We start from the raw sequence: 23,384 nt of genomic DNA on the forward strand, positions 1-23,384 counted from the left end.
AGGTTCTGAAATTTTATATAAGCCGTAGCTAGCGCTATCTCGTGTTCTTTTTCTGAACTATCAACAGAAAGTGTTAATGCAAATGATTTACGACGAGGCGCTAGGGTGACAATTTTCTCTCATTCGCGGCAGTACAATACAGCGACAGCACGCATTTGGATTTTGACGTGTGACAGCAAACAGCTGCAGCCAGATTCGGTTGCAGGTTGATAGTGTATCGAAATAAAGACGTTTTGTAATGAAACAGTGATTGAAATGGCTGAAAGTAAAGGTGCGTTGATCGCGAAAACAGTGCAAAAACATGCCGGACGGGCGAAGGAAAAGGTATTTATTGTTTTATTCACCTTACGTGTAAAGAGTGATGTTAGTAGGTGATGGTGAATTTTTTATGTATTTAGTCGCTGATGTGATGTGAAAGTATGTTTTTGAGATGATCGGCGGCACGACGGGGCAGGTTTCTTGTGACTAGGCCGTAAGACAACTTCCTTGTGCATCGAATTTCACCTGTTGCTTGTCTGATATGCGATCTAAGAAACACCTGTGTTTTTCCCTATATTTGTTTACGTACGTTGTAAGTGCATACTCGTATCGCTTAAAAGCAGACGGTATCGTCGCCGAGCTGCAGTTTTATCATTTCCAGGGCATTTAATTTTCTATTTATAGTCCTGAGCAGTTGTGATAATTTTGGATTGGAACAGTTAGTTGAATAGGATACGACAAGTTCAGTTTGAACTAGCGTGGCAGTCGATTGGTGCACATTAATTTAATAAGCCCATTTATTACACAAGACAGTTCTAGGGAATTGGGACCGTTTTAAAAATAACACGGTGGCTTGGGAGCGGATAGAGACAGCCGATCTGTCGGGCTGCTTTCGCAAAAATAATGTGGATATTTCAACTCATCTATTTTTATGTGGTCTGTCTCGCTGTGACTGTGGTTCTCTGAATTATAATTGTAACCATTGCCTAGACACAGTATTAGTTGTTAAATTAGTTTCTAATGGCTTAACATTTGACCCAGATGTGTATTTGACCATGTAGATATATTGTTTTTTATAAATATTCTATTATATTACTTAAATCTTAATTGTAATAAAAATTATGAACATTTTCGATTCTTTACCAAAATAAAAATGATGACCTGATTAGCATATACCATAGACATACAGAGTCGGTTATTGACCCAGTCTGGCAAATGGCCCAGCAGCATCATCAACTATCTATGACATTATTGCCAGGAGTATTTACTAGACTACATTTTATCATAACACCAATCCTCCTTGTTTTTAATACTCCAGACTTTACAATATTTTCTTAGCATTGTCACACAGTTAAGTATCAAGATGTGCAACTAAATTATGCATAGTATAAGAGAAATCCTAATGAATATTGCATTAATTTGGCATATTTTGAATGAAGATTAAAAACCTGATATTCAATGTCAAGTTCAGTAGTGCTTGAATAACAATATCAAATATTTTTCCAGGTGCATTCACTTATTTTTTTTGTATTTAGCAAAATTCACACACTGCAATTTATCTGCTAGGCTCTGGAAAAACAGCCATTTTTAAAGCTCAGACAAGGTCACAATCGTAAAACAGAAATATATGTATAAGGACATAATATTATGTACCACTCTTATCTGATGTTCGCATTCTACATATGTAGGTCACAGGCTTACCACAGCAGACACAAAACCTGATAACTCTTTGTACGATATTAATTACAATTTGAATGTCAATAAACAAGCTCAATCAGGGTAATTGTTAATTAGTCATAGGCGCCGTAGCTAACTTACGAGTTCGTTGCACTCTCATTTTCTACCTTTGAACATAAATATACTACGCCTATAATGAGCGTGACTAATGGAAACCCCTAATGACGTCATTTGAATACTTAGAGGGTGAAACTGTCATAGCATTTTGTCCCCGTAAAGACACCCAATTGTAAGATGTATTTTTTTTGTAAATGATGCCTCATCTGACTGTTGTGTTGGTGTCTAACTGGCCATTAATAATCTTGATAATACAAGCCCTATTAGTTTATAAATCTGCACTAGTAAACAAGCTTACAGAATGGACAAAATATTTCTTGTAGTGCATTGCTTAGATGAATATTAATTATCTCGTAAACCTAAACGATCCAGCAGAATTTCCAGGCAATGTAAATACTGCGATATTTCTTATGTAATCCACCACTCTGTCCTAGTACATCAGCCATTCAAACCAGATCTTCATTTAGCTGGCCTTAAACCCAATATTTAGCTTTAAGGACGCTTTTACATTTCTCACTCGCTCAATTTTAGGTAAACTAGCGGCAACACAACGACATTGCGCTCACACACACATACAAGCCATTGTTGGCCAGATTTTGTACATCACTCAACAAAATTTGATACTTGCAAGATTTTTTATATTATATTATTTTTTTTCGACTATAACTAGTTGTAACTTAGTGTTTGTAAAGGGTTTCACGCTTATTGATATGATGATCTTTAAATTTTGTGTGATGTGTTTGTCATCGGATTAAATGAGTACTGGGGTATTCAGCACTAAGTAACCCCTCTATACATAAGTATTTTGGAAGAAAATAAATGCAGTTGTGAGAAATTAAAATGTAATAAAATAAAAATAAAGTAAACAACCAAAAAAATATAAAAACAAAATGACAAAATTAACATATTTTTAAGAATTATTTTTAACGGTCAATATTTTTCTTGAATGTGAACTATGGTCCCTAAGGCTCATACACCTAGTGTATCGTGGGTCAACCAGTCCTGGAAGTAAACAGGTGTTGTAGAATTTAACTAAATTTCCTTCCATGTTTTCCTTCCAGAACTGGTCGTCCCGTTCCACAAATGCATATTTTATCATTGCCAGTCCATACGGCAATTACGCATTGGTTTTGACCAGTTACTCGTAACTGGTCCTGAATTTGGTAATACCATTTGCTTTTTTTGTTTATTATAAAACCCTCTGAGGTGCATTTCCAAAAGTCAATCCAAAAGTCAAAAAATATCAGAATGGCTGTCACCTTAGGATGCTGAATATCTTTAAACCCACGAGGGTAGCAATTGGTAGCAACTAATGGTAGCTGGTAGCAATTAGGTAGCAACTCTCTATATGTATTTCGAGAGTATCGGTGATTTGTGACGGCAGTCTTGATGCAGACTATTAAAAACGGTTGTCGTGTCTCATTTGTCGTGTTTCCATCATTAATTATGAATTTTAATAACATAAATTAAAAAACATTAATTATGAACATACACACACTCATACATACATACATAGCCTGTCAAAATCATAACTCTTCTTTAGCTTTACCGTAGTTGGGTAAATACCTAAAATGTGTCATTATTTTATTTCTTAACTCCAACATTTTTTTTGGTCTATATCCAAATTTTTTAGGCCGTGGCATCTGTAAAAAAATTTACTATTTCATAAAAAAAAAGTTCGCCGTCATGAAATAAATACACATTTTCAAAATCACAACCCCCAAAAATCTTTTAATTGATTACTGCCCGATATGTGCCCGCCATTTTGAATTAAAAAATATTACTGTCATTTTAATAGGTATCTATTATAGGTATATATTATACAATTCTAAAAATAATTACGTACGTAAGTACGGCCATCATACAACTTGATGGCCGTACTTACTTTTGTTTTGATCCGAAAAAGTATCAACGTATTTCAGTCCCAGTACACAAATCGTTACACTCTTTATCATAGATTTTACGTATTTATTTTTTCGGACAAAGCGATACACCCGTGCTTCCACGAGCGCGTCTGAGCGCGGAATGACGGTCCGAGACGTGCGCATAGCGAAAAAATGTATGAAGAAATTTGAGAGTGATTTTATAATTTATTGTAAATTATAAAGTGGTTTACGTATGTCCAAAAAAAATAGCTGAACGTGTAGTAAAATACATTAGCTGTGATTTTTTTATTATTGGGAGTTATAAATCAACTCCACATTTGGGTTACACGTACTTATTCAGACCCCTTTTTTTGTACTTTTTTATGATTCTTCCGGCGGTGAAAACGAAATTGTGTAAAAAAAAGTATGGGACTGTGTAATTCTAATGCATTTAACGTGGAGATGGATAAATTACCTTTCATTTAATACCATAATATTGTCAAAATTGTAACTGCTTATGTGTCAAAATGGTACCTAAAAAACATTGATATTTGCGAGAAACCGAGCAAGCGTCCTTAAACAGAACTTGCACAAAGTGCACTTGGATCTGACGACGATGTTCAAGTGCGCTCAAGTCACCGGTGCCCATAAAGAGGAAGGTATCAAGTAGACAACTGAATGTTCTTCAGATGAGCATACTTGAGGCTTGAGCAGGCTATAATACGCAATACTTCGAGTGGTCATGTAGAACCAGATTCCAAAGCTGTAATGTTTGTCTGGTGTCGTAGAAGTCTCTAAACCAGCAAAGAATACTCTAGGGAAATCCAAAAATATTGTTCCAAAGTTGCGCCAACCGAAGATAGTCGTCCTTTCAATTTAATTGAGATTCTGGTCTTGGACGACCCATTTCAAAGAATCGTAAAGAATTCAATTAATCCGTAACGTTCCCGAAATATTCAGTGACCATTCAAACTTCGCCCTTCGATTTATCCATTATTTTCGTCCTAAATATTGCACGCCTGCGTTAACCACTTAACCGCTTTATTAGCCATTACGACTATATATTCCTGATAATATAAACGCTAATTTACAAATTAACGGCGGAACAGCCACATAAAACGTGACCCAAAGGCATTCGGCAATCTGGACGTTTTACTATCAACCGGTTTTGTTCTGCCCTTTAATACATTCTTGGCGTCGGAAATATCAACGTGCGTTCATGCGGGCTCCATTTTTTGTTCCCAAGCTTTCTTTTCAAGACCACCCTTTTCAAAGAATTCCAATATTGAGATTGCATGTGGTCCGTCTAAATTAGCATACTTGATGAAATTGTACAGTGAATAATTGAGATAACACTATTAAGCACACGCATAGATATTACATACACACATAGATAAATCTAAGGAAATAGATAAAAGGTGGAACGAGGTGTCAATCATTTGAATGGTATTATGTCATTAACTCTTGTGATTAACTCTGCTATTCACCCGATCAGCACGCATATTCTAATTGACAACCTGATCGTCGTGATCCTGTAGTCGTTGGATCATCAGTTCTACTTGTACCCAAAATCCATGTAGGTAACCTGTAAATAACCGGCCTCAAATATTTCCCCCAGCTTTCTCTTTTTCGAAAACAAAAATCTGACCACACAAGTGTCCAAGATCTGCGCTATATTGAGTAAATCACCTGCCATGATAAAACGCGATTTATCTTAACACTTCCCGTTTTAATAAATGCTACAGTAATTAAACCTATCTATCACGTTACGCACGCTACGGAGATAACAGCTAATATTATGTCAGATTTATGTAATGTAGCGGGAATTTCCAACTCACTGGTAAAAATAAACCTGATCTCCGATGGTTACCAATCTGAGCATGCTAAAGGTAGGGCCCTAAATGTAAGCTAAATAAAGACATTGTACTGGCTTCCGAACAACAATTACAGAATTTCAATAGCAATTGAAGTCGATTTCATTGGATCAACAATAAGGAAGACAGGTCCTGTTTTATTTTGATGTTTCAAAGTTAAATAAGGATAAAAATGCTAAATCAAATATTACTATTTTAATGGTATATAAGTGGTGGTGGCCTAGTGGGCAAAGAACCAACCTCTCGAGTATGAGGGCGCGGGTTCGAATCCAGGGTCAGGCAAGTACCAATGCAACTTTTCTAAGTTTGTATGTACTTTCTAAGTATATCTTAGACACCAATGGCTGATAAAAAGGTGAAGGAAAACATCTTGAGGAAACCTGGACTATATAGTTTGAAATCACCAACCCGCATTGAGCAAGCGTGGTGATTAATGCTCAATCCTTCTCCGTGTGAGAGGAGGCCTGTGCCCAGCAGTGGGACGATAAATAGGCTGTAACTAATGGTTTATAAATCTGTCACATTTACAGAAAAGGGTAAAGAACTGCGTGAACTTTTAATGACATAAAATATACTAGAACATTCGCAAATGCTTCTAAAGACCAATATCGATCTAGGCACGTTTACTATTACGGATACACTCCTATACACATCAGTCTACAAACTTTTTGTCGTCCAAACGAAAGAGAGCAAAAAGGAAACTAGGCACTCTATCACGGACACAATGGATTCGAAATCGTCAATCTTCATGTTATGCCAGACCGTTATACAGAAATGTGGTTAGCGGCAATAGATTGGGTGGCTCTGGGATATTCGCAATTTATTACCAGAGTGATCAATCACGTGAACTTCACGTCTGTGACCCCTGGTGAGAACTGAGTAGCTTTGGGTATGATTTCATCTAATTAATCGTCTGTCAGTGCCTTAGAAACACGTTTGGGAATATTAGATTGTTCTCAATCTTAAATACCCGAAGTTAGAATAGGCTGTAGCTTTAGAGAATCTCCTTCAACAGTGACTAATTTACTTGTATGACTATAAAATTTGAAGTTGTATTATTTCTGCCAAATTACCAAGATTATATTGTTTAGATTTATTTCCTCATGTTTTTAAGGAAATTAAATCATTGGTACCGGGCCTATTACTCATTACTCAATCTGCAACGTTTTTTTTATTACCAGTGAAGCCATTATCTTCATACGTCTTCATATCTTGAGAACTTTGCTATCATCATCATCTATTCACGCATTCCGCTTGCAAACATCAGTAGGAAGTCACAAGCCCTTTTCTATTCCAATAACTAGAGACATATCATGCAAAATGATCTTTACTTCCTCATATTCTTTATTGCGTTAGCATAAGACCTAAATTCATGGACAATTCCATGTTTTGCAAAGGTCGATACGTGACAATGCTTAATGCTAACAGTTGGGTTAACTGTGAACTGTGCAGTCGTCATGGGAACGCCAGCCGACGCCCACCACTCATCGTGTTTATTGTCTGCTACAGACATTTCTGTTTGTAGTTAGAATTTAAATGAGTGAGAGTTTTGAGATAACATCAATTAGACCACAAAGATGGCAGATCTAAAATGTTATTATTTGTTACTTTTAATTTAAGTACTCTATGTCACCAGATAAGTTCTAATTTAAATTCTAAAGAAAATTCAGAATTTGAGCCTGCTAGATTGTGCCAGTGCTATAGTTAAAATGATCCCTAAAACCACAGATATCTTGACACAAACATTTCAAATATTCAATTTCGTTTTCAACCGCAACCAGAATAGCGTCTGATACGTTTGGACGGTTACCAAATAATGTCATGTCGAAAGTGACCATTCCAATGGTTGATTCTAATATTTGTTATGCAAATACACGCCTAAACAACTTGTGTATGGTCAATTTCAGCCTTGTCAAGATGAAAGAACTTTCTATGCCCTCGATGCAGACGAGACGCGACTGTCAATCGTTCAACAAATACCTCTCATATGGTAATTTGACCGCTTCAAGTTGCAGTTAGTAAACAATAGAATTTTCTAATTTGTCCTCCGCCCGTTGTCTTGCATCTCGTGACCTGTCGTGATTGCTCGGGTCATTTTTTGTTTGGTCAACAAACTTGTCGGCAGTCATTACGCGCGGATTGTGAGATGTAAATCAAGGCCAAACAATGTTATATTACGATGCTGTTATGCCATGAACAGGTGTTTGGGAAACAATATATAGTGTGTGACTATATTTAGATGACCCAGTTTACACAGATAACGTTCACTTAAATTGTTACACTGGCATCTTTTATTTGTGATACACCTACTTATTTCTGGTACAAGATTGACCTTCATAGATTGCAAAAAATAAAAAGATGAATATTTTAACTTTACAGTATTTTTCAATTTTCACATAGTGTGAGTCATTTGTATTCTTAGTTAGCTTCAGGGTCGATAGTCAGGAAATGCGACAGGGAAACGTATATTAAATGCAATTTGATTTCCAGACTTGAATGATAGAAAAGCCTATTAGACTTAAAATGTGTGCAATTTAAAGTTTACAGCACATTGACGATAACAACAAATACTTGTTAACTCAAACAATAACTTGGAAGACAGCATTCCAAGTGTTTGGTGACATCACTATAAAAGCGATTTCGCCGAGTTTTTACATTAGCATAATAGTCCGTCACCAAACTGTGGGTGTTCTCCTTGATACCACTGCACCCACATAGAAACTGCGCCTATCCCACGCCCCGCCTACCTACAGCAACCACTTTCGTTTAATCACATTGCTTAATACTCAGATTTATGTGGGGAAAATGTTTGCCATAAATTCATCTAACATTTCTACCTTTGTGCTATCGCTTGGGAAAGCGAGAATCAGGATATTGTCTTCTTATTCTAGGTCTGTACCTGTAATCTCAGTACCATATCATTCACAGTCAATTTTATCTTAAATCCAAGGTTATCTTAACTCTTCAGTTAAATCTTGTTCTGTTTTATCAGTTAGTTCAATACTATTTGTTTCAAGAGTGTTCGGGTTTTCTTGATTTGCAAGTAAAAGAATACGTGACGTGGCTTATCATGTGTTTACATTAGCCCTTAACTTGTGACTTGACTGAAGGAATTTATGTCTATTCTGTTTGTAACTGTGACTCAACGAATGAGCTAATGAGGCGCCGCACTTTGGCTTTATCGCGATATTTAGATTCATTGTTGCAAAAGTATGCGAGCATGGTTGGAAAAGGCTGCCAAGAATATTTAATCCTATGGCGCTCTGTGTGTAGCAGTATGCCCAAAAAGTTGCAGTCTTAAGCAAATTATTTCATTGCAATAAAATCCATAACTTTAATTTGCCATGTCATTGGTAACATTCCAATAAAAGCCAATATGCGATTACAAAATACAGAAACACCGCAATCGGTTTAGCCACTACTCCAAAATGCCGTGTTAAAAACTATGGCATGTATTACACCACCATCGCCCACTTCCTGTGACTGTTGCCAATTGTTACACTAGTATCGATATAGAAATGAATGTTTTGTGAGCTAATAATAAAGCATATAAAGTTAGCACATTGGAGTGCCCTGTTCATGACATAAAGGATTTAAAGTGGCTTCATTAATTTTTCAGACAGACTTTAACCCATATTTCGAGATCAATCAAAATATTCGTTATGGATTATAGAAAGTAGTTATCCTATAAATTACTTTTTCGCTAAAATACGTACATAGAACTGACTCAATGCTAATGTCGTAATATAACAATGACACAAGCAAAACAATGCTGAAATGAATCGATTCTTAAACATGGAACGTAACAATTATCGTTAAACTCAAATGTGTGACTTCTAACAGTTGTAGTTCGTACTGAAACTGGGGCACTAGAAGATCAGTTTGCATAATCGAATTAATGCTTAGGCCCAAGGCTATGGCGCTCTAAAAGGTTTGTCGCACTAGAAATAACGAACCTGTTGGAGTTGTATTTGGAAGTGAACTAATGAGGTCGAGAAGAACAGCTTATGAACATAAAGAGGCAACAGAAAAAAAAGTGTAAAATCACAATTTCTATCTAAAATCTCCAAAAATACTGAAAGAAATTCAAGTACCAGGAAATAATACGTAAAAAATATTGATTATCTACACTGACGGACTGTTATACGAGAACGTGTTTCGTAGTAATAGGAAAGGCTAAAAAATGCCAAAAATAAATTCCGTTGCCACAGTGATAACCGTCAATGTCAGAGAATTCTGTGACTCATCGTCACATAAAACATGTTTAGATTTAAAACATTGAAGATTCAAATGACCTGGAAATAGTCACAATGTTTTATTGCTTCAGGAAATTAGTTTTATTTGTATGTAGGTTTATATCCTATCCTCTGATTTGCGTCATAATTGTTAAGGTTATTTTCTACAGGGAAAATGTCTTGCATCTTTTGAACAGCAATGACGAAACAGTAAGATGTGGTTGGCCAATATGGTTCTCTGCAAACAAGAGCACACTCTCTTCCGCATATGCGAGAGCGAATGTGCCCATAAAGTCACCTAGCTTACCTTCAAGAGAACATTCCTTTTATTTGATCTTGACACCTACTATTCAGCATACTGCATTCCTACCACAGTATTTCTTCCGAAGGTTAATATAATAACGTTAGATCAAAATGATTAATGACCATCTTCAAGATTTGTTGGGATTCTAAGCGGAGTTTCTCTCAAAATCAATTCCTGTAATATCAGAGTGTTATTATATGGAAACAGTAAAAAAAACAAATTGAATAGGCACAATATATCCGAGATTCCACGGTCATTGCAATTTTAGGAAAATAAACAATAAGTCAGTGTTTATACCCTGATAATAGCTTTGAAAATATTTGCAGCCGCAGACTTTTACCAGATAGAAACCAATGTGAAAACAATGATATAAGGAACAAAGGAAATAGCAGGCCTGCAGACGCTTAATTAAACCGGGACTCGTGACCCTTCTAAGCCATAAACACATATCCAATACCAATCTACTTCGTCCTATCCTGAAATTAGTTTTCGATTTTATCTTTCCCGAGTCCTCTTTGCTTGTTATCTGGAATGTAATCGAGAGAGGTCCCGTTCTAGGAATTCTCGTAATATAGTTTTCTGATAATCATTAAGCCTCACAAGCGCTTGCATCATTTAAACCAGTGGTTCTTAACCGGTGGTCCGCGGACCACTGGTGGTCCCTGGAGGCATTCCAAGTGGTCCGCGAAGCTTAGCTTCGCGACGTTGCTATACGTTATCTAACTTAATTTTTATCGACTTATAATTGCGAGCGGGGGTTTTCGCATGGGCGTATATCGGGTGTGTCGTACTTAGTCCCCCCCCATTCATGAAAATGTATGTTTGGGCTACATTTTACGTAATTTTGGTTTTGAGTCTTAAAAAATAATTAAAATTTCGCGCTCGCTCCGCTCGCGTTTTCAGAAACTGTATGCCCTTATTTTGGGATTTGTCAACAAACAAAAAGTTAAGTACGTTTGGGCTACATTTTACGTATTTTTTGGTTTAAGTCCGATAAAAATTTCGCGCTCGCTTCGCTCGCGTATTCAGAAACTATATGCCCTTATTTTTGAATTTGTCAACAAACAAAAAGTTAAGTATCTACGTTCGGGCTACATTTTACGTAATATTTGGTTTAAGTCCGATAAAAATTTCGCGCTCGCTTCGCTCGCGCATTTGGAAACTGCATAGGCAAGTTTTTCTTTATTTGCATTTGCTTACCTACACAACTGCCGACATGCGTTTAACTTTGAGGAGAACTGACCCAAAAAATCAGTTTTTTTTTTTGGTAAATAATAAAGAAATGAGTACTAATTTAGGTAAACCGACGAGGTGGTCCCCGGCAAGACAACTTTGGTCAAAGTGGTCCCTCATGTCAAAAAGGTTAAGAACCACTGATTTAAACGAAGGTAATCTACATCTCATTCATAATCTCATATCTCCCATATATCATTCTCAACAATCCCTTTATTATGTTCACACGGTGGTCCGTGCTGAATTCCGATTGTACAGTAGGACGGTTGTTTTTGCGTCCACGCACTTTCTTCTCTTACTTGTACTTTCTCGAGTCGGCACGTAGCCTCAGGTGCGTGTTTGTGGTAACACTGAATTCGCGACGCGGCATTTGCGCGGACATTTCCAACGAGACGACCTACTGAGGCTGGAGCGGTCGGTGTTTTATCTTCCTTAGTTGGATTCTTATGAACCTTTGGATGTTGATCGCCAGTCACATCAGCTACTGTTGTTTTGTGTCCTGTCTGTCTCTATTTAGTACCAGTCTTGAACATAGAATAACTACAAAGCATGTCATTGCAATATATCGTTATCGAATTTATTTATAGATACGATTGTATTTAGTTTCTGCTTTTGCAAAAGTCATTAATCGATGTGATGCAATTGCATGTTGACTTAAACTGCAACATTACAAGACGAGAGGCATATGACAAGAATCTAATAGTGATAAAATAACCGCGTGATTTTGCATGGCTGACCTTTAGTTAATCAGTGGTCTGTGTATTTCTACAGCGTTTGTGTTATGCAGATGATGATAAATCATTAACTCAAGCGACTTCAGTGTGCTCAGTAAAATACTTACGCATCTAGAATCTAAAGTGTTTGTTACAAAATTTTCCAAATAAATCAAATTGTTTCTAAAATTGCATAACTTCTAAAAATATTCCTCCTTGTTTTCAGGTATGGCCTCAAAATTATCGTCATCTTGATAAGATGTGAGTACATCGCCATATTCTTGTTGCGAAGCATTGAAGATTTTCGACAAACGAAGTTCATCTCCTTCGTCATAGCTTTAGTTGATACTGTCAATATACATCGTATGTAAGTTAATGCAATTCACTTCTATGATCGTGAACGTGACCATTACGTCACGTAACAATAAACCTCCATACTTTTCCGAGAATCTCAGAATAAATATTGTGAATAGAACAAAACACTTTTAAGATTGCCTTTTTACATGTGTTTACTTGTTTGACGTATCGTTATATCTTAGAGCACATACGTTTTCCTTGTCTTTTAATCAGATAACAGTGACATCTCAATGAGACGTTCTTTTCCATCCCAAGGTTGTACGTACTCATTAGACTACTGCAATCTTACCTTAGATTTTCGCTCACTCGTGACCAGATTTCCTTGTTCATTTCGATAATTATAGTTATTCTTATATAAAATTGTTGCCTATAAAAGTGCGCAGTGAATATATTGATTCCTACGCGTTTTGCAATATAGTGGTCACACCTACGGCAAACATCATTAATACATTCCTAGTTGGCGTTAAATACAAGTTAGGTTGATTTATCTACCACATTATAAAATTTAAAGTTATCGAAACACATCTTAAACTTAAAACCTTTCTCAAAAATTCCCATGTATCAGTTACAAAAATATACATATGTCAATCTGTAATCAGCTTATATCAATAAGAATTTGTTTTTATCAGTCTGTATCAGAAAAATGTGTAACATAGATAAATGTTTAAACCAGTAAGATGATAAATTTAAATACGTCTAAGATGGTTTCGGCAATGTCAGGTTCACTAAAAATGGTGTAATACGTGAATCATCTAAATATCGAATAGAATACGATTAAGTTGATGAATTCAAATAAGAAAATACCGTTTGTACGTTATCTAGACTGCGGGGATCTACAAGTTAGATCGCTTAACAAATGACAGCTCTTAATGTTGTGACCTCTGACCTCAGACAGAAGATTAGCCGCTAGCGTCTGCTCTCATATCCTAACAAATTGCTCGAATTGTGCTACTTTTATGATTATCAAAGAAAGTTTAAACGATACGTTCATTGTAAAGAAACCGTCTTGTAGGTAATACATCCTGCCTCATGGGATTTCATTATAGACGTAGGTGTTTTCCCATCGCCTCGTCGGTTGGTTTATGTTAGTTATATCTACTGCTAGTGTAAAAGTGAAAACAGTTTTTGTTTAAATTAATCGTTCTTTGTTAGGCCTTTCCCAAAATATCAGAACAATTGTGTTTGTATGTACAGTGTTTAAATTATTATGATGCAAACGTACAGTTCTACTTAGTTTAGAAAACAACACACATTCATTGCTGAAAAGTAATGAATATGCGAAGACCATCGATGAAGGCAAAAAATCTTTTGCAATTTTTATCGTTCGATCAATACTGCTTTCCTTTTCGATCTTTCACAAATAATTTATACCGTTGAGTATCACAAAAAGCAAGCAGAGCAGAGCGTTGCGTGTGCGATCAGCTAAATGTTTACCTACATCATGTATTTGCACATTGCTGTTGGTACCGATATCACTATCTCTTGTTATCGCACCAATTGTTGATCTGTGTCTGTTTTACCTTTTTCAATATTATGTTCGACTGTACCGCTTTGTTCGTATTTATTATTGGCACATTCATTTACCTCGCGGTTTTCTTTGTTTTGCATAGCTATGTAGGTCTAAACGTTCATAACTGTTTCGTTATATTTCTGTTCAATGAGCACAGGAAACACGGGTAGTTATTAATATTTCATTCCTCAGCGTCCAGTTTATTTTTCTGGCGTTTATTGCTTTTTATTTCAACGTTGGGTGTCGATCATTCTTGCTTTATCGACGTCTTGTGGAAAAATCCAAGAAAAGAAAACATCCAATGATTTCATATTTCCGTCGCACTGTTGATCGATCGGTATGTCTCCATACTGCGAAACCAAGTTACTATTTTTGGAGAAGGTCCAAAAACGTTCGTGTTAGTCAGGGTCCACGGGTGAACGGCCTGAATTCCCACGCATTGCCAAAATGACACTAAACACTAACTTAAATGACATTATTACGAAGACTGGCTCAGGATCAAGGTCCCTACGTGTCGATATACCTACGTGACTCGATTCTGAATTCTCCATAACAACATTTTCTACTTTTTACATCGTAGCTCCATCGATGGTGTAAATGCCTTGACGTAAATAATTTAATCGCGACATGTGTAGCATACCCTAGTAAGTTCTGTCTCTTTTTGTTCAGCTCTTTATTGGGTTGAGTCCTTTTTTGTCCCTGATTATATTACGTCAGGAGCTGTTTCATTTTGATCATGCAAATATTTTGTTTTGTGTCTGCCAGACATTCTTTCAATAAGAGAACTGTTTGAAAATCCTTTTAACCTTTTAACACCCGACCGACATACACCACTTTCAATGTCCCAATAACAATCAACAACTAAGTAAAGATGTAATGTTTCATCATATTTGCCGTAACTTGCCAAATGCCCATGTCATGTTCACGCTTGTCCTCACTTCCTAATAAAGCGATCACGATAGTTCCACTAACTAAAAAGGCCATAGTATCAGGTAACTCTTAGCTACCATGTGCTAATTTGTTACGAAACCTTGCTTCTGAATTATTTAAATAAAACCTTTTATACGTATCGCTCGCTGTTCGTTCTATATCTATCTCATCATTTCATGGACTTTATTAGTTCGCCACACTTTCGTTGGTTGATTTAATTATCCGTTTAACGCATTAGTAGCCAGGATGTTTCTATAATAAATCATATCCCTAATTAAGACCTACGCCATCAAAACAATTAGCAAAGATTTTAAAAACATCTCTAGTGTGACACAGATTTATAACTTGTCTAAACTCATTAGTTTCACTGATACATTTATTTTTTGTGTGTGTTAGTCACATTTTTATTTTTTACACATTAACCCAAACTGAAGAGTCAACAGTAAAATATGATTTCCCGAGAAATAGGTATGTCACGGCAGCGTTGGCGGTCAGTATTAAATCTAGATGTGTTTTCACCGAAAATATATTCCGCGTGCAGAACCAACAAACTGAACGATGGAATTCCAAATGCTTCCAATGTTTTCTAAGCTCCTTGAATCCGTAAGGTCATATCGCTTTCTTTAATCAAACACTCCCCATGAAGTTCAAGTGCCGTCAAAACAACCCATACATCAACTTAATGGAGTCCGTCCAATGGCTTTGTCTAAATATAAACACCATACCACGAGCGCGTGCACGCAAGGTCGTTTCGATACTGGCTAATTCTACCTTTTGTACATTGATTTACAAAAGGGACACAAGATTCGGCTATCCGTCTTCCGGAAGCACTGTTGTGACGCATTGAGTTCATCGTCAACCAAAAATTACGTAAGGATCGGCGCAGACGCAACTTATATCCGTCCTATGATCAGCGTCCCGACCTACATCCACAAACAGTTCAGAGTAAAAGGCACCTAAATACTTACGTGTAAGATTGAAAATTGCGATAAGGCGACGATTGAGTTAGGACATTTTAGAGCGGTTTCTCGTATGGACGGCCGCCAGGCCAGGCGGCGGTGTGACTATTCCCGTCTAGTAAGCTGGATTCTGTGTCCGATGGCATGCGAACTTCTTTTTGGCACGTGTCATTCAATTCTGGCGCCGTTTTATTGTCTACCATTGTAGCTGGACCTTTAAAAGTCGTGAACCTTTTTGTATTAAAATATTGATTGAGCAGAATTGCTCACCGTGTCGAGGAGTATTGCACGTGCAGTGCAAGTGTAACACGATCGTTATGCGTCATTAATTGAATTGTATTTTGGCGCTAAAGCACGGCCCATTAATATTTGGTCGCGATTTATATGGGCATGCGCATTTTTGGCTCCTTGTCTTGTTGTCAATAATAAATAATGATTTATATTATGCACAATCTATAATACTGATTGGTGACATCATGCAGTATTTTTTGTTGAAGACCAACTTTGTAATCGTATAATCGTATTTCAAGCTGTGATGCTTCTTTTAATGCGCTACAATCGAATCAATATACCTTTCTAATGGGTCTTAAACCATTAAAGGAGGGCTATCTTTCACGAGATAAACGAGTTTATTGATATTGCTATACCTTGTTGGACAAAAAGCGCGGCTTGGAACCTGTCTATGTTAAAGTCAACACGGCGCTTGGTCTAACCGAACAAGTTTTGTACCATTTGTGTACACTTACATACATAATGCGTTTTCCAATGCATTCTGTACGATCCGATCGGTGGAATCCGGTCTCGATAGCTGCACGCCTTATGAATTACATGCTCAATTTAAGTTTGGTGTCTTCTTTGTCGTGCTCCGAAAATCAAATGTAGTAGAGGGTTTATTATAAATTGTATGTTTTACGCCTTCAACTTGGTTTTCTTATACCAGTGCTGATTCTAGACGTGCAATGTCGAAGATTTTATGACGTCCCTCGCCTATTTCATGTTAATTTGAAACATCAGCATCGCAATATAACTCTTAAAACCGCGCTCTAGTTTCGTCATGTCGTTACATTTCGCTAACAGTAAAGTTTTGAATTATGAAAAACATGATGATGTTAATCTTTGGATTAACATTCAGAACGTTTTATAAATACATGCAATTGAAATCAACTCGTAAGATTTCAAGTGAATCATTTGGAAATATTTTGTAACATCTCCCAAATTAAGTGCTATCGTAACTACTTCATCTGAAGCACGTCTTCGCGAAAATTAAGCAGTATATTCATATTTGGCCGTCTCAAACTTTATTATGTCATTTGTTACAAATATCATTAGTATCGAATCCAATGAGCATGACTTCAAAGCGATGGTGAACGAAAATGAAAACAAGGTCGTCACAGACACTGAATATTTGGGCTATCTTTGCTCTAATTGCAGTGATCTGAACACTTGTCCTCGAATCATATCATATTTCCATATTAAAGCGAGAATATTTCCTATAAATATGTAATTGCATTTTCATGAGCACGTTGTGAGAGTGGCTCGTGGAAATTCGTGTTTTGTCTGACAGATTAATTTAAAGCTTTGTTTGTATGTGTTTTTCGATGGTCGTGTCCCTTACTTGTTAGGAAAAGCGTATGTCTACGAATAGATATCACATCCTATCGCTACTAGAGAAAGCCAATGTGCATTACGTACTGCGAACAATATCTTACGAAACTTCTTGCAGTAGGAATAACATCATCAACAACAAATACTGGAATCTAAACACATTATTCCGGCAGAAATATGATTTCCGTAAAATCCTCAGATTTATGCGGAGATTGCATACGTATAATTTTTCGTTTCAATGTCAGCTTCTTTAACATTATTATGATGCTTTGTTATAAGATTGTAAGTAACAGCTCAAAGTTATTATGCTTGGCATTCATCCTCGTAAAATTCAAATCGGGACCATAACATACAATTTTAATAGTCTTATAAAGACGGCACATTTCGACTGACGTATTCCATAGTTATTTTAAATGAGAAATGAGGTCAAGATTAGAGTCTGCCATAGATTCTTTTTATGTAACAGCCTTCGGTTCTTCCACAGGGCTATTACGATTGTTCGTATAATTTATGAATGATTGTCAGTGTTGTTTTGTTGGAATTTTATCAGCCGTGTCGTTGACTTATTGAAGAGACACAATCGGCCTTTGTTAATTTTATCAGTTACAATTTTATTGTCATTAAATGTAGTATGTAAAAAGTTCTTTAGTGTGATTTTACTTCTATCCTTCAGTTTGTCAACACTCATCGCAGTGCGTGTTCTAAATGTTGTTACATTCAGATGCAATATTTTATCGCTCACTACATTTTTTTCTGAGCTGACATCAATAAAACCAAACATTATTCCTACTTTCATTCTCATGTCGAGAAAATAACATTGTTTACTCAAGATTGTTTCAAATTTTCGCAACACGTTGTCTGTTTAGTTGGAATGCGGCGAGTGAACGTCCAAAGAGTCGAGCCCGAGGCATCCCCGGAGCGTTGCCTTTGCCTCGCAGAGCTATGCGCCAAATGTCACGAAGGCAAAAGCGTGATAACCCGCCTACGGCGATGACGAAACTGCGTTGTTTAATTCAGTTTTCACACAACATGCGTACATTTCGCTTCCAATTGTTTAATTTACACGAGCGTCAGCTGAGATAATATTTGCAGCTTGTAAGCCATTAGCTTTATTTTATAATCAATGTTGCGTCCTTGCGATGTATGTTTAGCTGATACCGCGCGTAGCCCGTATGTGCTGTCGTATTTTTTACTTCCATAGTCTTTATTTTCATACTATTCCTAAGAATGTTGTTTCAAGTCCAAAGTTATCGCGTTCCTAATTGCTCGAACCATCAATATTACATTTCTCTAGTTGCTTCGAAAGCCAGATGTTGCTATGTGTGGATGTTGTTAAACTGGCCGGTCCGCCCTGTCCCTTTTCTTTTTGCGTAAAATTAGTTCCGTGTATATTGTCGTCTCTGTCTAGCGTGCCCCCACCCTCGCGTCCACCTGCGCCGGAGTCGCGACACACATCTTCCGTCCATTGCTTTCTATTTTCGCCTGTCCCACTCGATTTGTTTTTAGTATATGTGAATCTTATACCTACGAGATTATTTTTAATTACATCGTTTGTGTGTTTCTCATTCTTTGTATTTTAATTTTGTATGCCCACAGTCGTTTATCGCACCTTTCGCCTAATCATTGATGACACTTTATGTGTACTGCTAACATAGCCTATTGATTGAATGATTGATAAATTAACAATGCATTGTTCTTTATCTTGCAGGAGCTTATCAAATTTTGTTCAAATTATCAGAAATGTTTTGTTGATGCTTATCGGAGATTGATTATCGCTAATTTTTGAACCATAAACTTCTTTTCGCTACACTTGGATGGAAATTCCACGCATTACAAGAGAATTCTGTTTATGATAGCAGCCTTGACCGCAGTTATAGGTAATTGCTAAATTGAAGATGATAACAGTGCAAGGAGGCATCAGGTAGCCAATCTTCTAAGAGCCCCAAGACTGCACTTCCTCCCGTTCATCACAGTGTTTTCTCAGCCTCTGATCAGGATGTAGTTTGTTCTTGACTAGTATCTAAGCGGATGACCAGTTCCTTCATCTATAATTATGATAACCTCCCGTTGACATGTACACTTTGCTAAGAGAAAATATTTTTTCCCAAGAAGCGATTATCTACATTCTCATCAGTAGGTCATTGGCGAGGCCCATTCAGGTACAACAGTAACCTAATTGTATCTTATTATCCTCCTCGTCCACGCCGGTAATATCCAGTAGCTGATCTATTCATACATGAGAAACAGTTTAGTGCTGAATTAATTCGAGAGCGTCATTGTACTGAGCGCTTATTGACAAACTTTGCTTGTACTTCACAGGTGAATAGGCATTCAGGTCGTTCGAAATAAAGGTTTATTACATGTTTATTGGAGCGCATTTTCATGTGAATAGTTTCAATATGTACTTTTATTTTATTGTCGTCATGGGTGTCTTGCTTTTTGGGCTTTGGAATTGAAACTCCTAACTAGGTTGTGAGACTGTTGGTTTATTTACATATCATCTATCAAATGTTCTGGTGCAGTATATCAAATTTTATCACTTAAAGTAGCTTCATTAAATTGCCCTTCAAAGGATTTACGTTTAAGATATCTAAGATAAGAACACAAGTCTGTTTACCTGTAGATTATACACTTCCTTGTTTGTCTTCCTACTTGATCGTCAATTAAACCTCAATTTCACCTTTATTGGTTTCAAGAACTACTTCCACTAGTGCTCTACTTGCTTGGAATACTTTTCTATACTTGCCACATTTGCTCTCCTTGTGACATTGCAAAATTTTGACGTCGATTTTGAGTTAAATTCGTGAATTCACGCCACTGTACGTGTTCGAAGTCATTACATATTATTTGATCGTTTATTTCGTACAGCGCAGTATTGTGTTGGGAAATAGGTTTCCTGTAATGTTACGCTATTACATTAATATTCATATTTCCTCGAAATTGCACTATTTGTGCCTATAGGTTATTGTACTCTGTAGGCTATTTCGTGATTTAGAGATTATTTAAGCCATAAAACTCCATTCAACAGGGGATCGCCACCAAAGAATGAAGTGTTTTGAAGAAACCCTTTAGGTGATCTTCACACTGCCCCGCATCACGCTGCATCTTGCGTGTCGACGCACCTACGCGCGTTCTTGCGGGAGTGCAGATCTGCATCATCGTGCGGGTTTTTCACGCACTCACGCGCGTAGGTGCGTTTTGTAAATTCACGCACAGCGAAGTTCCATTTTCAAATATACACGTCACGCCCATTCAAAATCACGCGCGTCACTGCGGGATCAGTGTGCCATACCATGCGTCTCGCCCCGCACCTACGCGCGGGGGTGCGTGTTTCTCCGCATGTATGTGCGTGATCCGCATGAACGCGCGTGGATGCATTTTTAGGTGTGTTGGACTATGCGTGTTTTCCATACAAACGGAGATATTTCCATACAACGGAAAAAAACGCATCCACGCACTACGCTGCATCATGCGGGGCAGTGTGATAATCGCCTTAGTGACCTAAATATTCTTCGTTAACGAGTTTGTCTCAAAAGCCATTTAAAAATGTCTTACATAAACCTTAACACATAAGAGATGACAGAAAAACGACTGATGAAAATAGAAGTACATATAATAGTCTAAAAATAAAAATATGTATAATCTGCTTACTCGTTGCAGCGTCCCGTTCAAACAAATTGAGCTTCCTCTACTCCCTAGATGCCTTTCCCGGCGTAATTAAATCCGTCGCAACTTTATTTAGAATGAATAGCATAAAATGTTCATTTGCGGCTCCAGAATCGTGCTCTGAATTATAAAAACGGACTTTCCGTTTTCGTTAAAATCTTAACTACAAGTCTTAAAAAATGCTGTGTGAATGTTTTGCTACTCTTTCATGGTAAATCTGTTGAACCGATTGAAGTATGAGAGCCTCCTTTTTGGGAAGTGTGTTAAAAATGAACCTGGATTGCCTATTAGGCACCATAGTGCGTATAGTGAGGATGTTAGCTGATTATAGTCTGGATTTCGCAAAAATAATTTTAATAAATAGAGAAACTAATACAAGTCCCTCACATAAGATGGCAAAGCCCACTGACCATAATATTAAGGATACAAAGATGACAATATAGACCGAACGTTTGTAAATGCACAGCTCGTGATCCGTCAGTCCTCAATAGCATTCAGCCTCAACAATGAGCTCGAAATAGCCGTCACTGGACATGTCGATCTAGTTTACTAAAACGACTCGTGTATTCTTGACGTGACAGCTAAACATCGTTTTAGAATTGGACCTAGTGTTCTATGCTCTTTGTCTAAAAATATGGATGTAAACCTAAGTTTCAGGTAGCGTTTTGGCAAGTAGTCTTAAAAGATATTTGAGTGGACGTATTTGATATCAGTCTCGGGAAAATTAAAAACATCGAACTCGCTTTCGATTCTCGTTACACCTTTACCGTAATAATATTGGCTGCCAAACATCAAATTATGTACTTGCTTTTATGGAAGAGAAATCGCTGAATGAAAAAATTGCCGATCGCAAATATTGCATAACGCCGACAGGTTTTTGCAGTGGTCAACAGTTTTTAAATGAACACGTTGAACTTGACTGTGAAAGTCAAGAACGTAATAAGTGCGTTGGCTGATCAGCATTTGAGCCGTACCTACCACTTTCGTATCTAGGTCTCGAGTATTCTACAAAGTAGCATGTTAATTTAAGTGCCAAAGTGCCACTTATCCTTTTCTTAGGCACTGGGTTTTAGGTCGACGTAAAACATGTTGTATAGGAGATAGTGTCTGGTTCACGTTTATAGAAAGACAATGCCTGACTACAGGTTTTGACTAAAACATCTCAGCAAAACTGTGTCAAAAGTCACAGTAAACAGGTCATTCGCAGTTTAAACCGGGGACCGCTAAAAGGAAGAAAATTGCGAGCAATTTAGTGTCCTTCCTAAATCAACAGGATCTCTCGTTAAAAAGACCAGTCATGCTAACGTCCTATTAAAACGAAGACTGCGAAAAACAAAAATGAATGGAAATGGAATACCACGGTGACGGCGGTTGTTGATTAATAAAACGTGCTACTTTCACAGAGGTATTCAGTATTTATGCCGTCACGAAACTTAGTCTTGTCAGCTCCTGAAACAGACTCCAAACTTGCACAAGCCCTTATTTATTACTAGCGACCTGCCCCAGCTTCGCACAGGTTCAATGCTGATACTCAATGCATATAAACCTTTATCTTCAAACATTCTATCTATTAAAATATACCGTATCAAAATCCGATGCGGAGTATTACAGATTTAAGCATAATAGGGATATAGGGACAGAGAAAGCGACTTTGTTTTATACTATGTAGTGATGTAACATCTTTTTTGAAGGTTACAACAGTTGATAGAGTATCTATCCTAGACTATGTAATGTGTGTGTCGGATATTGCATTTGTAGGGATGCGTTAACATGAGCCGTCTGGTATCTTGTTGCACCTTGCCCCTGTTGCAATGAACGTATTACTATTTACTGTTGTAGTGTTCTTTTCATTGGCTTTTGCTTATTCTGCATTAAAGCAAGGGTTTATTTATAGAGTATTGTTTCACTGGTGTTAAATTTATCTACTCAGAAGTGTGCAGAGTTTAATAGATTTTATTATCAGGTCAATGGAGTTCTCTTGTTTTAATAATTGGAAGTTGTAGGCTGGTAACTTAGATTGATAGATGTTCGTCATATGGAACACTATAAAATGTATTCTATGAAATGTTTCAGCCATAAACATAATACGCTATTTCCTATCGTAACACTTGACTAAGTATGGGATTATATCAGAAGCTGAAGTGGTAAGATCCGGCCAGGCACTAATAACATTACACTAAAGGCTAGAGTTGTAAATACTATAGTTGCATCTAGTAATTCCATTGTGATTGTAAGACTTGGTGATTCGTATAGTCTAGAAGATCTTATGTAGTCAGTAGGTAGTAAAAGTCCCATTCAGTGGGATCCATGTAAACAGTACAATCTAGACACACGGCAGTGTGTCCGCCAAGTTCGAGCAA

General features: G+C 37.0%; 1 protein-coding gene across 4 annotated transcripts in view; it reads left to right on the forward strand.

The window, feature by feature from the left end:
• Positions 1-101: 101 nt before the first annotated feature.
• LOC110378584 (myc box-dependent-interacting protein 1) overlaps positions 102-23,384 on the forward strand; it is a 48,940-nt gene continuing 25,657 nt past the window's right edge. For all 4 annotated transcript variants that reach the window (XM_049838675.2, XM_049838676.2, XM_064037123.1 and 1 more), the window contains exon 1: positions 102-324. In XM_049838675.2, the coding sequence (XP_049694632.2) occupies positions 256-324 (69 nt within the window). In that variant the 5' untranslated portion in view covers positions 102-255. The remainder of the gene's footprint in view (positions 325-23,384) is intronic.

Source organism: Helicoverpa armigera, chromosome 12 (assembly GCF_030705265.1).
Source record: "Helicoverpa armigera isolate CAAS_96S chromosome 12, ASM3070526v1, whole genome shotgun sequence".
NCBI lineage: Eukaryota > Metazoa > Arthropoda > Insecta > Lepidoptera > Noctuidae > Helicoverpa > Helicoverpa armigera.